Below are 18,089 nucleotides of genomic sequence, written 5' to 3' on the forward strand. Positions count from 1 at the left end.
AAAGCGAACATTTTTCAATATGACTTTCCTCACAAAATTCAGTGTCAATAGGGCAAAAAATACAATGGCACAGTGGTGATACTTTAATTCTCTCACTCATACACAATCAAACAAACACATGGATAAAATTTCACTTGTGGAGACTTAGAGAGACATTCTTAAATAGGAACCGATAGGAATGTAGGAATGAGACACATAAGAGACACATAAAAAATAGGAATGTGTTGTCTCACAAAATAAGTAAAATATCCATCCAGTCTGCATTACCTAAATTAAGACATTCTTCTGTCAAGTTGATGTCACAAAAATAGCAGTCATCATAGCTCAAACATCATTAAAATCTTATTGAACAAGACCAATTATCCTTTCACATGGGATGTAACAACTTTTTGCAATGTAGAGGTATATATTTTTCAGTGTAAAAGTATTTTGTTTTGTTTTGTCAGTCAATCGTTTTAAGATAAGCATGACATAAATATCGCACAGCAACATATGAACTCTATATTTTTTTATCAATATAAAACTTCATTAAAGCAGTAACTTTATACAGTGTGCTGAACACGTACAGCTTATAATGGCACTCCAAGTTAAAATGTTCCAAAGTTATAAAATTGAGTGTCTGTTGATGTTGTTCTTCCATCTCCCTTATAACAGATCTTTACGTTATTCTGCCTGCCAGCTTTATTGCCATCTTCTTGATCTCTAGCCGTCCAAGGATCCACTGCCCTTGTTCTTGTTGCGGCTGAGTGGGAAGGTGGATTTGCTCTGAGGTTGAGTCATTTTGCTGGCCAGATGGACAAAGGGCTCAATGAGCGTTCGTCTGTCGGTCACAGAAACCTCCCACAGCCTGACCTTCTCCTGCCGTGCCCACTGTTGAGCCGCCTCGCTGTCCACTCTCCTCTGATCCTGCAGGTCCAACTTATTACCCACAACAACAATAGTCACCTAGGAGACGGAAAGACAACGTCTTTAGTAAAAGCTTTTTAGCTTAAAAAATCTATGAAAATTTTAGTTCTCATTATTGGAGCCCTTTAATATGGAAGCTTTTTTTCAGCCATGAAATAGAATTTAAAAGATAACTGCTACATTTATTGATCAAAAACACAGTAAAAACAGTAATATTGTGAAATATTATTACACTTTTTAAAAAAAGAAGTTTTGGTAATGGATGAAATGGTTTTGAAGGGCCAAACAGTGACGTTTAATTAGTGCTTCTCTAATAGCACGTTTTGATTATGTCAGCATCTATTTCATGTTATCTAAAAAAAAAAAAACTCTAGAGAAGATAATTTTGCTAAATATACACTACGGTTCAAAAGTTTGGGGTCAGTAAGAATTTTTAAATGATTTTGAAAGAAGTCTCTTCTACTCACCAAGCTTGCATTTATTTGATAAAAAAAATACAGTAAAATACAGTTTTCTATTTGAATATATTGTAAAGCATCATTTATTCCTGTATTTTCAGCATCATTACTCCAGTCTTCAGTGTCACGTGATCCTTCAGAAATCAGTCTAATGTGATAATTTGATGCTCAAGAAACATTTCTTATTATTAAATGTTGAAAACAGTTAATATTTTTGTGGAAACTGTGGTACATTTTTTCCAAGATTTTTTTACTACAAAATTCAGAAGATCAGCATTTATTTGAAATAAAAATAAATGTCCTCACTGTCACTTTTGATCATTTGAATTGGCTGAATAAAAGTAATAATATATATATATTTTTAATTCATACCGACCCCAAACTTTTGAAGGATAGCATATAAAACAAGACAAGCAAGCACACAAACCTCTTTTTTATCACGGCAGCGGTCGATCTCTTTCTTCAGTGCCTCTACGCGTTTAAACGACTCTTTGCTGTCGATGCTGTAGACGAGCACGAATCCATCCGCGAAAGTGAAGTAGTGCCGCGGGAACTCCTGACCGTCACGCAGCCCGCGCGTGTCGTAGAACCGCACCTGCTCTCGGGAGCCGCGGTCCGTTTCCACAGACCCGATGTAAATGTCCTCCAGTGTCTCCATGGTCTCTGAACCTGTCAAGCGGGTATTATGTGAATCTGTCCTAATTTTGAGAAACTATAGTCAGGTAGGTAGGGTAGCTGTCAAAACACTCACCTGCAACATGGTTGGCGTACAGTAACTGCTCCAGAACTGCAGTTTTCCCCACCGACCCCTGGCCACACACCACCACCTTGCAGCTCTTGCCCATGGTCACTTAAGTTACAACTGCTCTGTCTTCATTCAACTATAGAAATAAAGTAGAGTAAAAGGTAGAACTCTGTTAAAACAAGAGAATTGGAAGAATACTGAACTGATGTGCTATAATGCTGCCGTGGTTTGCACGGTGAGTGTGCTTTTGCCAAGTACAACACGTTCCTGGATCTTTGTTGATCCTGAAACATCATTCCAAACAACCAATCAGATTTTGAGAGACAAGTTTACAGTTTATATCAAGTTTAGGCTTACAAGGCCAGAGTTAAATTAGGTGCTTTAGTTTTACAATTTACATCAGTGTTATTCAATTATCATTTTTCTCTGATTTTATATATAACTTGTGGGTTGGGTTAGGTTAGGGGAAAAAAATTCAGACAGGCCTGTTTTTCCAGGATCAACAAAATACATTTATCCAGGAACACGTCTTTTTTTTACTCTTGGCAAAATCCCGGTGACCTGCATAGGCTAACGTTACACCTGCTGCTGCGCCTTTGTTACATCGCCCGAGTGCATCAGATTGCCGTACATTCAATACTAAATTATATCTTCAATAGATAATCAAATACATCAATGAAAATAACCAAAGTAAACGTTTAAAGAAAGGCTGAACTCACCGTAGCCTACTCTCTTCCTGTTTATGTCCAGACTTCGGTCTTCGACGAAATTTGACACCAGTTCGGTTGAGCTGCAGTGCGCCCTCTTCTGTCGGGAGGACAGCAATACATGCCGAATGGCTATAACCACATATTTCATATTTTCAATAACAGATAAGAATAAATTATCTAATAACTAAAAAGGAAATAAGGCGAATAGGTTAAAATGATGCCCTGCTACATCACATTTCTTCCTCTGTGTCAAGCTTGGTCATGCATTAAGCAAAATACATGTAAAACTGTTGTTTCAACCAAAAAATAGGTTTCAACAGAACAAAAGTAATACTTGAGACATGAATCTTCACAGGTATATTGTTGCATATATAATAAGTCAATATGCAAAATTCATTAGGTATAGGTCAAAAACAAAGAAATGGGAAAAAAATTATATTGTACAAACACTTTCATGGAGAATATTAAAGAGCATTGATTCAAAACAAACAAGGGAAAACACAGACAAGGAAAAAACACAACAAATGAATAGGCCTATAGTAAAATTAAATAAATAATTATAACATGAGTAAAAAAAATATATATATTAGGCTACTTTTATAAAATAAATAAAATGGAAAACATGGAATATAGATATCATCAAAACATTCCTTATATTGTTTTCAGGAACCTGTCACATTTTTCTTAGTTAACAATAGATCAAATTCAATATCTAGCCTATGTAATAAATTATGACAGCTTATACAAAGTCATAGCCAATATATCGAGTGCATGCAGGTTGTGAAGAAGCATTGATTGGATCTACACAACGAACTCTGATTGAATTAATTTTTTTTATAAAGGATATCAGTGAGGCTTGTTTCTGTCGTGAATGAGATTTTTTTTATCTAACCTTTCTTGTGTTTATTTCTATCTTTTGATTTTATTTATTTATTATTTCTGTTAGTCCTGATCGGTCCTCGATAGATGATCGGTCCTGATGTACCTCCTCCTGGCTGTACTTGTAAATCGAAAATGCGGTAATTTGTCGCCATCTACTGGTGTAATAACGCACTGTCACCCACGACCACTGAGCGAACTGATAATGCAGTCGGAGGAATAATCCTCTGTAAAAATCACCAGTAGGTATATTTAAATAAATACTTCAAGGTTTAGTTATTACACTCTTAGAGAGAGAGAAATGTATGCAGCCTCTATAGTTTGAAACCTGTGTAATTGTACGAGTACCCGTTTTTGAAATACATACTAAGTTGCGCCGTTTTCCAAACCAGACAAGATGCTTTGAGTTAAACAGTAGTGAACTTTTATGTTGATGTTTGAAAGATGTTTCTCCACACTTTCTTTTGTCAGGATCTCGTATCCGTTGACCTACTATGGGCATATTGCGCACGGCTGCGGAAGGCGGAGCTGAAGGCAGTATGAAAGGCACACATGCCTCGTCTCATTCTCCGCCTCTCTACAGCAAAATGGCGACTGTTGACTTCGACTCGTCCGCGGATCCAGAGATGGACTTGACCAGCGACGAGGAGTTAGAGAGGTACCCGAAAAGACCGATCACTTTAATAAGAGTCCGGCCGATCCGTCCGTGCGGCAGCTGGATTTTAGGGAAGCTCCGATCGGGAATACAGATGTATAAGGACCCTGAGATCGTGATTGCCGCATAACTTGAAAATCAAGGGGTGTCCATGGCCTAGTGTGCCAGGCAGCTGCTTTTAGTGTTGGGGTGCCTTGCGATTAACCTGCTGTTATTCTTATACATCTTGCATGCGCTTTGACCTTTTAAAGCGACGATCAAGGGTGCCATGCATCGTGTTATTACGACAGCTGTGCTGTTCGCCGTGACACAGTTTTAGGGTTAGAATTAGGTTGAAGGCAACGTGACATCATCATGCTCTTAAGAACACAATGCGGCCGCTCTTAAACCCGCACACATGACAGCCGAATCAGACAATTGTTCATCGATGGCCTTGTTCTAGCGCATATTATAAACATTTATAGTTGTTCAATGATATCATGTGTAAGTTAGGTGACTACAATACAAAAAATGCACATGAGTCTACAGAGGAAATGACGTGCTGTAGGCTAATGCCGCGTTCCAGGCAACCTGTAACCCGTGTTTTTCCAACCTTATACCCGTGAAAGTGCACTGGAACGGCAGTCAAACCCGTGACTTCCCACCCGTGAACTCGTACTAGATCGATGTACTCCCAGTTACGAGTTCTGACGTCACATAGCCCGCAAAACCATACAAAACAACAATGGCAGCCCCTACGGATGCAGTGTTTCTGCAGGCGGTACACAGTGAGAATACACTTTAGGACAATATAACGTTGCAATCAAATTAATAATAATATAATAATAATGATAATAATACACACAAGATTATGTATTACAATGTTATGTGTCTGAAACAATAAGTATGTATATACACACACGATTATGTATTACAATGTTATGTGTCTGAAAAAATAAGTATACATGTATATTGCGTGACTGGCCTGGAATGCTACAAAGTCGTGAGTCGTGGTTTGAAGTCGTGATTTACGTGCTCAAAAACCTGCCTGGAACGCAGCATAACTTGCCTCATATCGGGTCTCGTATCGTAACTTTGGGGGCCACTACTTCTGACGCTTTTGTGAACATTTTGTCCAAGTTATAAACTCGCATATTTTTTAAATGTATCTCTTAAAGGTTCAGTTCATCAGTTCAGTTCATTTAAGCATTCTGACTTTTACGCACTCAGAATGACACCCTCAGTCACCGTTCTGTTTTATTTAAAAGAAGAAAGTGAATGGTGACAGAGGCCGACACTCCTTAACATTCTGCCTGACGTGTGCTTTGATTAACGATTTGTTGTTAATTTGGGGTGTGCTGTCCCTTTAAATGTATTTGGCGTTTCGATTATATTTATTAATTGCCACTTTAGATGGCATTCTAGTGTAGACACTAATTAACACCGAAGCATTGTGTATGAGCACTCGTTTATGAGAACGAGTCGTTCACTTCTGGAACTTTCGGTTTGTCTGAAGTGTCTATGGACGGACGGACGGACGGACGCATGACGTGAACATGTAACGTTACGTTGACTAACGTTATATCTATATGGTTGACTTTGAGCGATCGGTTTAAGTTGCCTAACTATGCGCGCGAGAAAGTCAACCTCGTGTTTGTTCATAACCTTCCTCATGCGAACAGTAGTTAATTACCGAGTCACACAAAACTGTAATGTTGTAGTACAAACCTGTTGATGTTCTTGATGAACTTTATACTTGACATGAACATTTATATAATTTATTATGCTATTTTATGTCAAATTATTTAAGGTTACCAATACTCTCTAAATATTTGCCATTTGGGCTTCCATAACCCAACTTGTAAAATTTGTACGTTCATGAAGTAAAAATCCTATTAACTTTATCCATAGATGAACTGGTTTTTAAGCATTTATATGCCTATTTTGTATCCTTCATTGTGTTTAATTGGAGTATGTGATTCACAATGTTTCATGGGATTGCAGCTCTTTCCCTCAAAGTTTGTAATGCGATTCACCTGGTGGTTTGTTTCATGGCTTAACTCTTTAACAAATACCTTTTTTAAAATCCTTGTGGGGAAAAAAAATAATTCCGGAACCAAGGCCGCTGAAAAGGTGACCAGGCACGTATAGGAAACACCTACTACGTTTCAAGACTTGAATTGTTGTCAGCTCATGTACCTGCTCAACAAATGATTCACAGCATTACACCATTCTCTCTGAGAGCACCAGCCTGGTTTTGGTTTGCAGATTAACTGAAGGGTGTGAACGTGACGTCATCATGCTGTAGGTCTGAATAAAGCACTATATTTGCATGACCGCTCACATCACAACAGCCGCTCTCTGTCAGAGAAGAGTGTGAGGTTGACCATTGGTGTGCGATTAAAGGGATAGTTCACCCAAAAATGAAAATTGTCATTTACTCTCCCTCATGTTGTACCAAACTGTATGAGTTTCTTTCTTCTGTTGAACACAAAAGAATATATTTTGAAGAATGTTGGTGATCAAACATTTGACAGTAGCCATTGACTTCCATTGTAGAAAAAAAAATACCATGGAAGTCAAAAGCCATCAACTCTGGTTAGTTACCAACATTCTTCAAAATATCTTCCTTTGTGTTCAACAGAAGAAAGAAACTCATACAGGTTTGGAACAACATGAGGGAGAGTAAATGATGACTATTTTCAAGTTTCCCTTTAAGTAGATTTGACTGTTGACCTCCCCTAAGAATATTCCAGAATATTGTTACAAACCTCCCCGTTTGTCTAGTGGAAGGAGAGGATGTAACAATTATTGTAAATTAAAAGAAATAATAAATATAATGAAAAAGACTGACAGCCACTTCATTTCCCTGATCCAGAAAAGCAACAAAACGCCAGATTAAGCAAATAATTAAAAGATAACGGCAACAAAAAGAAACAAAAGAAAGTAAGCAAATCTTCAGTAGAGGGCAGGGTCAACATAACAACAAACAAAACATTCTACTGACAAGTGTAGCATTAAATAACCTATACAAAAGAAGTCTTACCTCGCACCCTGTCTAACATAAATATAAGCAAAGTTCGAAGAAAATGGCACACTCTTCCTATGGCTTCAAAATTCAGTGTTTACACAAATTAAGAGTGAAAACAAACATTTGCTCGCTCACAGCTAGCGATTACGCAACTCATTCACAAAGTTGAGAGACAAAGACCGCCTTCAGTTGTACACATTTACACCAAAGACGATTCACTAAGGTCACAATTCTGGTTCAAGGGAAAAGAGTGAAGCCGTCAGAACTCCAGCATTGTTTCTCCACTCTATTATAGGGCTCGAGATCTCTGCAACATTCACTCAGCTCATGAATATCAGCATGGAACCCAATTATCAGAAGGGAGAGAGAAGAGAGCAAGTACACAACACATTGCACGCTCAATAAGTAGCATAACTCTCCCCAAACCACCCATATTTTTCAAATACGTCCAGAGGACGTAACAATAATCAGCTGTCATATGTAAACCAGTTTTGAGAAAGATTGCATGTTGACTTCCTCAGCCATTGTGACAATGGGTCCTAGTCAGTGGTTTGTAAATAAGACAACAAAATTAATAATGCTACTAGGATTCAAGAAAGGCTCAAGAATCAAATGAAAATTCACCCAATCAATTTTCAGCATGCATAATTACTCTATCCTTCTGTGAAACGTATCAGCTGGATCAACTGAAAAGGTCATTGAAAAGAACTGACTCGCAAGAATGATTCAGATTCATGAGTGTTTTATTTTGTTTTTAACTTTACTAACATGGTCATTGTTGTATAGCTAAAACCACTTAAAGATTATTCAATGGATTTAAGTTTCAATGTGAAAATAACAGTAACTTTTCCTTTAAGAAATATGGTGTCTACAATCATCTTCATATTGTCATAAAATATGTAGAACTGTTTCCTTGTGCCCCACTCATATGTTATACTTTGGTATAGGTAGTAAAAGCTGGTAATGTGTCACTTGTTCTCCAGTCTTCTTTTAACGTATGCTGCTGCCCTGCATTGTTTCCCAGAAACCTCTCTATCCCTCCTGACTATACACTATCTGTGTGGTGTCTTTTTGATTGATTTAAAACAGACACCATTGGTTGGTAGTGAAGGATTTATGTTTAGCAGGCAGGCTAATCTGACTTTGTACGCTTCCACCAGACAGCTTTAGTTCACAACATAATGTATTCAACTAAATGGACACAGTGACTGACACACACCCTGTTAATGTTCTATTATTTGTTACTCCTGTGTAGGCAGGTATTCTAATGCTAGTGTCCTGACAATGCAGCCCATTCTTCAGAGGTCTTAGATTTGTGACGTGATATGCATGTGCCAGCAGCGTTTTCTGATCTATATCCTCTGTTTTTTGTGAGGACCTGTGCCATATGCATGTCCCGCAGCACAAAGAGGGCCTTCTGGTTGAAGTGTTCTATTTTACTATTTCTCTATTTTCTAACAGCCCCACTAGAGCTGCAAGATTCTGGATAAATTGAGAATCACTATTTCTTTTTCAAACAGATTCTGAAGAGACAACTAAACTGAACAACGTAATTTACTTTACTAGAGGTTCTGGCAAATTGTTAATTTCTGCAGTCTATTTAAAATGTCTAATTAATCTGAATTATATAAAAAAAAAAAAAAAAAAAAAATGTTTGAATGATTCAATGACTCATAAATACTTGTCATTGAATCATTCAAACAAGAGATTCATTCAAAAATGCTTATTCATCCAGTAATGAAACAATTCAAGTACATTAAGGCCCCATTTACACTGCATGGTTCAAGTGACCCAAATCCGATTTTTGTGGCACCGATCGGATATGACCGGTGAACGTGTAAGCAGGAAAACGCATGGATTCCGATTTTCTCAGATCGGATTCAGGCCTCACTCATGTGGTAATAAATCGGATATAAATCGGATACGTGCATTTGCGTGTGCCATGTAAGCAGACAAATCGGATATTCCCCAGTAAATGCGAGTCGTACGTCATTAAAAAAGTGATGTCAACTCAGGTGGACACCACCAACTGAGATCACATGACTTATTATAGGTGCGATGGAGGACGAAGGATACACACATTGGAGCAATGCGGAGGTTTCATGTCTTTTGAGTGTTTGGGGCGAAGAGACAAAAATGCAGGGTTGTTACAGAAATAAATCCGTGTTTGAAGACATTTCACGAGATATGGGGAGGCACGGTTTTAAGCACTCGTGGCTACAGTGCCAACAAGGGCTCTCCTCTTTTTTTCTCCGCCGTACGAGACCAATGTTTTGCTGACTTTTTTGATGACTTTTCAAAATATTGTGGAAAGCAAAACACTGGATCATTTTATTCGCATCTGCATCAATTGCATTTCGTGCTGTTTTACTTCCTTTTCCGGGTCAGAACGTCTACATTTGGTAGTTTCAGCAGTGATTTTTGTAAATGCAAAAATCGGATACGGGTCATTTTAAAATATGATGTAAGCGGGTCGTCAAAAAAATCGGATATGGTCAGAAAATCGGATTTGGGCATCAAGACCTGCAGTGTAAATGCAGCCAATGCCACTTTGTCGCCACCTACTGGTGTAACAATATATTTGATATAATTGTTTGAAGCGCCAAGTTGCTTTCAAAAGGTGATTTGCTTTTATTTTGATGGCTACCAATAGACATCCGTGTTTATATCTGAACTATAATTTTTATCGCAGTACCACTGTTATAATATGAATATTTGTAACAGAAATAAAGATTGTGTTTGAAATGACTACTGGTGAGGCTGTTTAACACCTATACATGATGACTGCTTTCTCTGCGTCAGCACAGATTTGAATGTTCCGGTGTGATTATCTTTTTTGTTTGTGTTGAATCTGTAGGGAAGCTGAAGGCTTCAAAGAGCAGGGAAATGCTTACTATGTCAAGAAGGACTACTCTGAAGCATTCGACTTCTACACCAAGGCCATCGGTAAGAACCCTTAAAAGTGTGCTAGGCTGTCTATCAAGTTTATGCCGTTCTCATCCTGCCCTCGCTTTCTGTAGGCATTTTTTCCATTGCCTTTATGGTGCTGGTTTGTTCCTACACGCTTCTGAGTCATATGCTGCCCTCAGATTAGACTACATGTTCACTCATAGGCACGTGATTTACCACACGTTTTCCTTGAAGGCTATAGAGCTGGTAAGTCCCGCCCCTTCCGCTTTCCCCGCTGGACCTCTAGGTTGAAAAATCTCAATGCAAGTGAATGAGAGAAAATAATTATTTTCTAATCCCGTTTGAATTTTGCAATGAATGTGAACATATGTTGTCTGTTATTTTTTTATATAATTTTTCGTGTAAAGAATGCTACAATTTAGCGGGTCGAATTTTCATACAGTTAGACTTTGTGTGAGAGCACTTTGTGGACTACAACTCTTCGCTGCTTTCGACGCGTTTGATATACGTCACCACCACTAGCACACTGATCCCGCTAAACATGCCTGTGTCTTTGGTGCACTTCATGGTGACATTTGGGTATAAAACACACAGGCATCTCGATCTAATTCCTTAGATTATCGCACCGTGATTTGTGGAGGGAAAATGTGTTATGCGGTGACGTCACATATGCGACGTGAAGTCTTTCTCGTTATGTTTATTCCACAACTGCTAGCCAAAGAATCATACAATATACTGTCAAACTCGTTACATGAGAAATTATATAAAAAATTCACAGACAACATATGTTCACATTCATGGCACAATTCAAACGGGATCAGAAAATAATTATTATCTCTCATTCACTTGCATTGACGCTTTTTCAACCTAGAGGTCCACTTGGAGTTTTACGGATGGGCGGGACTTACCAGCTCTATAATAACTTCATTAGCAGAAAAGATTTTGTCATGCAACCTCTGGTTCTAGAAAGAAAAATGGCGCTTTTCCACTGCTGGTACGGCTCGGTACGGTTCGACTCGGCGCGGAACTGTTCGGCTCGCTTCGCTTTTCCACTGCGTGGTACGACCCGACTCGGTACGGCACGGTTCGGTTCGCTTTAGCTCGGTTGCTTTTCCACCGCAGTTAGTACCTCTTCAAAGTGGGTGGGACTGATCGTTATTTTGTCCCTACACTTGTAGGTCCAGTGATAGCCGTGTGCGGCTAAGAGCTGAGCTACTTCTTGGAACACTTTTTCATTCCGTTTTGCCCCATCCAGCTCTCGCTGGATCCGCTCCTCGGCAACCAACGAGAGGAACGTCTGCACCTCGTCCACTGACCACGATTCAGCCATTTGTTTTTAAAGTTTAAAAAACAGATGCTACCGCGTTGGCTGTTGTCTACTGGTTATTTAAATCTAGCGGGTTTAGTGTCCAATGACACTGGTAGTGACGATTCTGTCTGACCAATCAGTGATCTGCAGTGTTTTTACGTCACATTTTAGTACCGGTACGGTACGCTTGGAACCTCAACAGACCAGGTACCATTTAAAGCGAGCCGAAGCGAGCCGTACCGGACCATGCAGTGGAAAAGCGCCAAAGCGTGCCGTACCGAACCGAACCGTACCGTACTATGCAGTGGAAAAGCGCCAAAAGATCACCAAAACCGATACCACCTTTTTTCTTACCGTTTACTGAAGTGTCTGTCAACATCTTCTGTTTGTGTCCTTTTAACAGACCTGTGCCCGAAAAATGCCAGTTACTACGGCAACCGTGCAGCCACATTGATGATGCTGAGTCGCTACAGAGAGGCACTGGAGGACTCCCAGCAGGCCGTGCGACTAGATGACTCCTTCATGAAGGTGAGACGTCACGGGTTGGAGCCCTTTTGACGTTCTGAGCATTTAGGATCTCAAACAGTTCCTGTTGGAGCCATGGTCTAGCTCAGGGTTTCCCTAAACTGGGGTTTGTGAGGGAACTGCAGTGGCTACGTGAGTTGATAAAATGCTAATAATTAATGAAATCATAAAAAGTAAAACATTAAAATAATTTTAAAATAAAAGCACCAAAAAAAAAGCTTGCCAAAAGATTTCTTTACCTGCATGTCCTGTGACAGTTAACTGGCATCAGAGAGCTGTAAAAGTGCTGTTAAATTGTTTAAATATTATTTAAAAATAATATTTTATTATTTACTTCAAGTAAATATTACTTCAAGTAAATATTAGTTGTGCACTTAAATTCAGAAACCAAAATCTTTAGATAAAAATTCTATTTTCTCCAATTCCACCCGGATATCATCTACTATCCCCGGCGGAGATACAACCACCGAGGTTCCCGTCGGAATCTTAACTCTCACAGCTCTACAGCCATAAAGACCATCTGGTCCAGCTTTCGACGTCCACGCTCTGTCAGCCGCGCTGTTAACCACAATATGTTAGTCCGACTAAGTCGGTCGGCTAACATTTTCAACTCTGACAATACTCCACTAAAGTGCGCTCTTCTTAATGTTCGCTCTCTGTCAAACAAGGGACATATCATCCGGGACCTCATCACTGACCGTGAGTTAGATTTTATCTGTTTAACTGAGACCTGGCAACAACCTAATGACTTTTCACTGCTCAATGAAACTGCACCATCCGGATTTGTTTACAAATCGCAACCCCGTGGTACCGGCCGGGGAGGTGGTCTCGCGATGTTTTACCGCGAGAAGTGGAAAGTCTCGCCAGTATCCACACCTGTCTCTAGCTCGTTTGAGCATATGGTCTGTGTACTTTCTGGTCAAATTCCAACCATTATCGCCACTGTTTACCGCCCACCTAAACCTAACTGTAACTTTGTAGATGATTTTGCTGTTTTTCTCACTTATTTATCCACTTTATCATCAAATATAATACTGATGGGCGATTTCAATATCCATATGGACAAACCCAATTTGCCTCTCACCAAAGATTTCACCTCCTGCCTGGACAGTTTTGGTTTCCTTCAGCATATAACTTGTCCCACACACTCAAAAGGCCACATTTTAGACCTGATTTGTTGCTCTGGAGTCACTCCCATCAACATTATAGTCGATGATCTCCCCATAACGGATCATTTTCTCATCACATTTACAGTTGGACTTACCCTCTCAACCATCAAGACATCACGTCATATCACTTTTCGTAATATGAAAAACATTAACCCAGCCACTCTAACTACAACTATTGACTCGTCTGCCATCCTCAACATCCACAATCTCTTCACCCCTGATGATTTGGTTTCTCAATACAATACTGGACTTTTAAACATTCTCGACTGCCTCGCTCCGTTGAGAACTCGATCTGTTTCATTCGCTGTCTCCGCCCCCTGGTTCACCGCTGATCTTCGCCTTATGAAAGCAGAAGGACGACAACTGGAAAGACTGTATAGGAAATCTGGTCTCAACATACATAAAGAACTATACAATAACCACATTCTGCATTATAAGGATTCCATAGCCACCACTAAAACCCAGTACTACTCGAGTTTAATTACTGCTAATCATGGAAACTCAAAGTCACTTTTCAATATTTTAAACAAAAACACCCAACCACAGGATTCTTTGCCTCCCCATTTGTATACTACTCATTTCTGTAATTCCATCATGTCATTCTTTACTACTAAAGTCTACAATATTCACTTACACCTTGACTACAATCCACACCATCTCCACACCTTTTCTGACCCCCTTCCACCCATACACACACTCTCTTCTTTTCACCTGCCCTCTCTCTCAGAACTCACCGAACTCATCCAGAAATCCAAATCGTCCACATGTCAACTAGACCCTCTACCTACACACCTTGTCAAATCCTGCCTCCCTTCTCTGCTTCCTATCATCTCGGCCATCATTCACTCCTCTCTCACCACTGGAACTGTCCCCACATCCTTAAAAACTGCTATCATTACACCTATCTTGAAAAAGCCTGGTGCTGACCCTTCCATTTTCGATAACTTCCGTCCTATTTCCAACTTACCTTACATTTCCAAAATTCTCGAAAAAGTAGTTGCCACTCAAATACATTCTCACCTTTCTCACAACAATCTCTATGAACAGTTCCAGTCTGGTTTCCGCCCACTCCACAGCACAGAAACAGCACTAAAAAAAATCACCAATGACCTTCTCATGGCAGCTGACTCTGGACTACTCACTATCCTCATCCTTCTTGACCTGAGTGCGGCCTTTGACACCATCTGTCATACCACCCTCCTTAAAAGATTGTCATCCATTGGTATTACACACACTTCACTAAACTGGCTCACATCCTACCTCTCTGGCCGCACTCAGTTCATTCAGCTTAAGTCATTCAAATCCACTTCCTCTCCCGTCACTACAGGTGTGCCCCAGGGCTCTGTCCTGGGGCCCCTTCTTTTTATTATCTACCTTCTACCCCTTGGAAATATTCTTCGTAAATTCAATGTTAATTTTCACTGCTACGCGGATGACATCCAGCTCTACCTCACCACAAAGCCCACATCCACTCTTGCACTCACTACCCTCACTGATTGCATTGCAGAAATAAAATCCTGGCTTACCCTCAACTTCCTTAAACTTAACAGTGGTAAAACCGAGGTTCTCCTCATTGGTACCAAATCCACATTAGCCAAAACTAACAGTTTCTCCATCAAAATTGATAATTCGTCCATTTCACCTTCCCCTCAGGTTAAGAGTTTGGGTGTCATCCTTGACAGCACACTATCATTTCAACCACACATCAATAACATTACCCGGTCAGCCTACTTCCACTTACGTAACATTAATCGTCTTCGCCCCTCCCTCACCCCCCACACTGCTGCCATTCTGGTCCACAGCCTTGTCACCTCCCGCCTAGACTACTGCAATACACTTCTTTTGGGCCTCCCTCATAAATCCCTCCGTAAACTTCAATTAGTCCAAAACTCAGCGGCCCGAATCATTACCCGAACCCCCTCCATCCATCACATCACTCCAGTCCTCCAGCAGCTTCACTGGCTCACTATTCAGTTCCGTATTCAGTTCAAGGTCCTCTTGCTGACATTTAAAGCCATCCACAACCTCTCTCCCCCTTATTTGTCCGATCTCCTACATGTTTCTACTTCAACTCGTTTTCTGAGATCTTCCTCCACATTACATCTGTCTGTCCCACCTGCTCGTCTCGCCACAATGGGGAGCAGAGCATTCAGCCGCTCTGCTCCCCGCCTTTGGAATTCCCTTCCACTTCATCTTAAAAACATGGATTCTTTCCCTCATTTCAAAACTGGACTCAAAACCTTTCTGTTTAAACAAGCCTATTCGTTGTAGCACCCATTTATCTGCAATTCTGCTTGATTTTAAATTGATTTTAATCTACTTTTGGTATAACTTTACTATTTGTTTATTGTATTAACTTTTATGTATGCCTGTACGGTGACCTTGCGTGTCAGAAAGGCGCCTTTTAAATAAAATTTATTATTATTATTATTATTAAATGTTTGGGGTCAGTAAGATTTTAAAATATTTTTGAAAAGTCTCATATCACCAAGGCTGAATGTATTTGATCAAAAATAAAAAATACAGGGAAATAATGGCAGCTGAGGATTTTTATTGTAATATTTCAGTTTTCAGGGTCACGTGATCCTTCAGAAGTGATTCTTTTTCTTCTTCAGACTTTTTTTTTTTTCAACTTTTATTACAGCGTTTAAAGGATTATATTTCAACAACAGATTAAAAAAAATAATATAAGTAATAAAAGTACATATAAAATCTGCTTTATGTGCATTTTTAATGTTTGTACAACTTAGGTGTTGGCTGAATAAAATTGATTCATTAAACAAATTTGATGAATTGATTATTAACTTTTTTTTTAAGTTATTAATTTTAGTTCAGTAAAAATTTCAATTTGGTGCATTACTAGTAAATATTATTGGTCAAAGGGGCTCGTCTGACAAAAAAAAAAGTTTGGAATGTATGAACTGATAAAATGTAAGTCTTGAATGCAATGCAAGTCGCTTTAGATAAAAGCATCTGCCAAATGCATAAATGCACAATTAAAAGCACTCAAAAGCATGCTGACTACATTTATATTTTATATCACTCATCATTATTGTTCTGTTCCACAGGGCCACATGCGTGAGGGCAAGTGCCACCTGCTGCTTGGCAATGCTATGGCCGCCAGCCGCTGCCTACAGAGGGTTCTAGAGCTGGAACTAGACAACAGCCAGGCCCAGCAGGAGGTAGAGTGACCATAAATACCACTCGCAGACGCATCCACGATTTAGCAAGTGCCATTCAAAAGGCCTCTGACCTCCTGTGTCTCTTGCAGCTGAAGAACGCAGAGTCCATCCTGGAGTATGAGCGCATGGCGGAGATCAGCTTTGAAAAACGAGACTTCAGGATGGTAAGATTGCTCTTCTAGCTGCTGCCGGTCTGATTTACAGATAAAAACATTAGGGATGCACGATATATCGGCCACCATAACTGTATCTGCTATTTTATTTTTTTCCCCGATAAATGATGGATTATTTCCTTCAGCTGAGACCGAGAACAGATGCATCATGAAGGTTTTGAATTGCTTGAAATATGATTGAAAACACTTCGAAAAAGAAAATGCAGTAAATGTAAATAACTTAAATTTCATGGCCCTTATCTCTAAATGTTAGAAAGTCCCGTCAAACAGATCGAACTCGGTAGAATAGGAGCGCAATAATTCTGACTAAAGTACTCCTTTTGCTAAAATATTATTTTTTGTTAGAAATTGAGTGTAGGTTTAAAATTCTATAGGTAATCCTGTTTTTGAGAGCACTAACCGTAAAGTCACTATTGTTGGAATAGCCCATTAATGTAATATAATTACTAAGTTCAGACAAGTGAATGCGTGTTCTTCATACCTGTTCTTCATACATGTTAACATTTTGTGATTTGTTTATTATCATTTTTAATTAAGTCGCTTTAATTTCTGCTTTAAAATAGTGAGCAATCAGTTGTTTTCAGGTTTAGAATGTAATTTGTCGTATCATCCTTTTAAAGTTTAAGGGTATTTACCATGAATGGCGTCAGCGCTGGTCAGCATTCCACAGCGCGAAGGAAGCCGCAGGGAAAAAATCGAGTCACGCATTGAATCAGTGCCATCGGTCTCTAAGGCCTCGTTTACACTGCAGGTCTTGATGCCCAATTCTGATTTGTTGCCTATATCCGATTTTTTTTTTTTTTTTTTTTTTTTTTTTTTTTACCGTCCGTTTACACGTTCTTTAAATTGTGACCCATATCCGAGTCATGTGTTTACACTTGACATAGATCTGAAACAAAGGGGTCTTCTTGCACAGATGGACGAACGCGCAGCGAGATCTCAGGACTGGTGCGAACATACAACACGATCTCATGAAAGTGAGTAGCCTATCTATAGCACGAATTTTATTTCTTGTGCCATTTATACGCCTAAAAAATGTTTTGCTTGCATATGATACGCACTGTAAACGTGCGTATTAAACGGCATAAAGTGCGTATCGTGCACGCAAAAACTATTTTTGGCGTAAATGGCACGTGAAAAAAAAATGTGTGCAATAAACACACTTTCATGAGATCGTGGCGGGCTTTAACGAGGAGCAGTGGGTCCGAAATTTTAGGATGAGCAAGCCAACCTTTGATATGTTGTCAACGTGTGTCCACATTCCTCTCCTACAACGACACAATGTTTCGTCGGGCCATCTGTCCCTTTTCAGATGCGCGTCGGGGTTTCTCTCGTCATTAAACCGCGGAGACGCAGCCTAATGCCTCAAATCCAATCTGCCTGTTTACTAGGGCTGTAGTCAACCAACGAAATCCTTAGTCGACCAAAGTCCTGTCCTGCGCAACGATCAGTCGGCAA

At 39.6% G+C, this 18,089-nt stretch overlaps 2 protein-coding genes across 3 annotated transcripts in view; one reads left to right on the top strand and one right to left on the bottom strand.

Annotated features, from left to right (window-relative positions):
• Positions 1-624: 624 nt before the first annotated feature.
• nkiras2 (NFKB inhibitor interacting Ras-like 2) lies at positions 625-2,917 on the bottom strand. The gene is made up of 4 exons (XM_056258124.1): positions 2,829-2,917; positions 2,116-2,245; positions 1,792-2,033; positions 625-945 (listed from the first exon to the last, which is right to left on the bottom strand). Exons 2-4 carry the CDS (start codon positions 2,207-2,209, stop codon positions 703-705), a joined length of 579 nt encoding a protein of 192 aa, XP_056114099.1. The 5' UTR covers positions 2,210-2,245; positions 2,829-2,917; the 3' UTR covers positions 625-702.
• A 1,245-nt stretch (positions 2,918-4,162) lies between these two features.
• dnajc7 (DnaJ (Hsp40) homolog, subfamily C, member 7) overlaps positions 4,163-18,089 on the top strand; it is a 28,138-nt gene continuing 14,211 nt past the window's right edge. For both annotated transcript variants that reach the window (XM_056258129.1, XM_056258130.1), the window contains exons 1-5: positions 4,163-4,356; positions 10,221-10,309; positions 11,986-12,110; positions 16,345-16,458; positions 16,548-16,622. In XM_056258129.1, the coding sequence (XP_056114104.1) occupies positions 4,193-4,356; positions 10,221-10,309; positions 11,986-12,110; positions 16,345-16,458; positions 16,548-16,622 (567 nt within the window). In that variant the 5' untranslated portion in view covers positions 4,163-4,192. The remainder of the gene's footprint in view (positions 4,357-10,220; positions 10,310-11,985; positions 12,111-16,344; positions 16,459-16,547; positions 16,623-18,089) is intronic.

Source organism: Rhinichthys klamathensis, unplaced genomic scaffold (genome assembly GCF_029890125.1).
Source record: "Rhinichthys klamathensis goyatoka isolate OS25496 unplaced genomic scaffold, OSU_Roscu_1.1 h1tg000149l_1, whole genome shotgun sequence".
NCBI lineage: Eukaryota > Metazoa > Chordata > Actinopteri > Cypriniformes > Leuciscidae > Rhinichthys > Rhinichthys klamathensis.

Coding starts and splice junctions, on each gene's coding strand:
- nkiras2 (XM_056258124.1), bottom strand. CDS start 2,209: ATGGGCAAGAGCTGCAAGGTGGTGGTGTGTGGCCAGGGGTCGGTGGGG. Junction 2,034..2,115: donor GTACGCCAACCATGTTGCAG/GTGAGTGTTTTG, acceptor CCCGCTTGACAG/GTTCAGAGACCATGGAGACA. Junction 946..1,791: donor GCTGCCGTGATAAAAAAGAG/GTTTGTGTGCTT, acceptor TCCGTCTCCTAG/GTGACTATTGTTGTTGTGGG.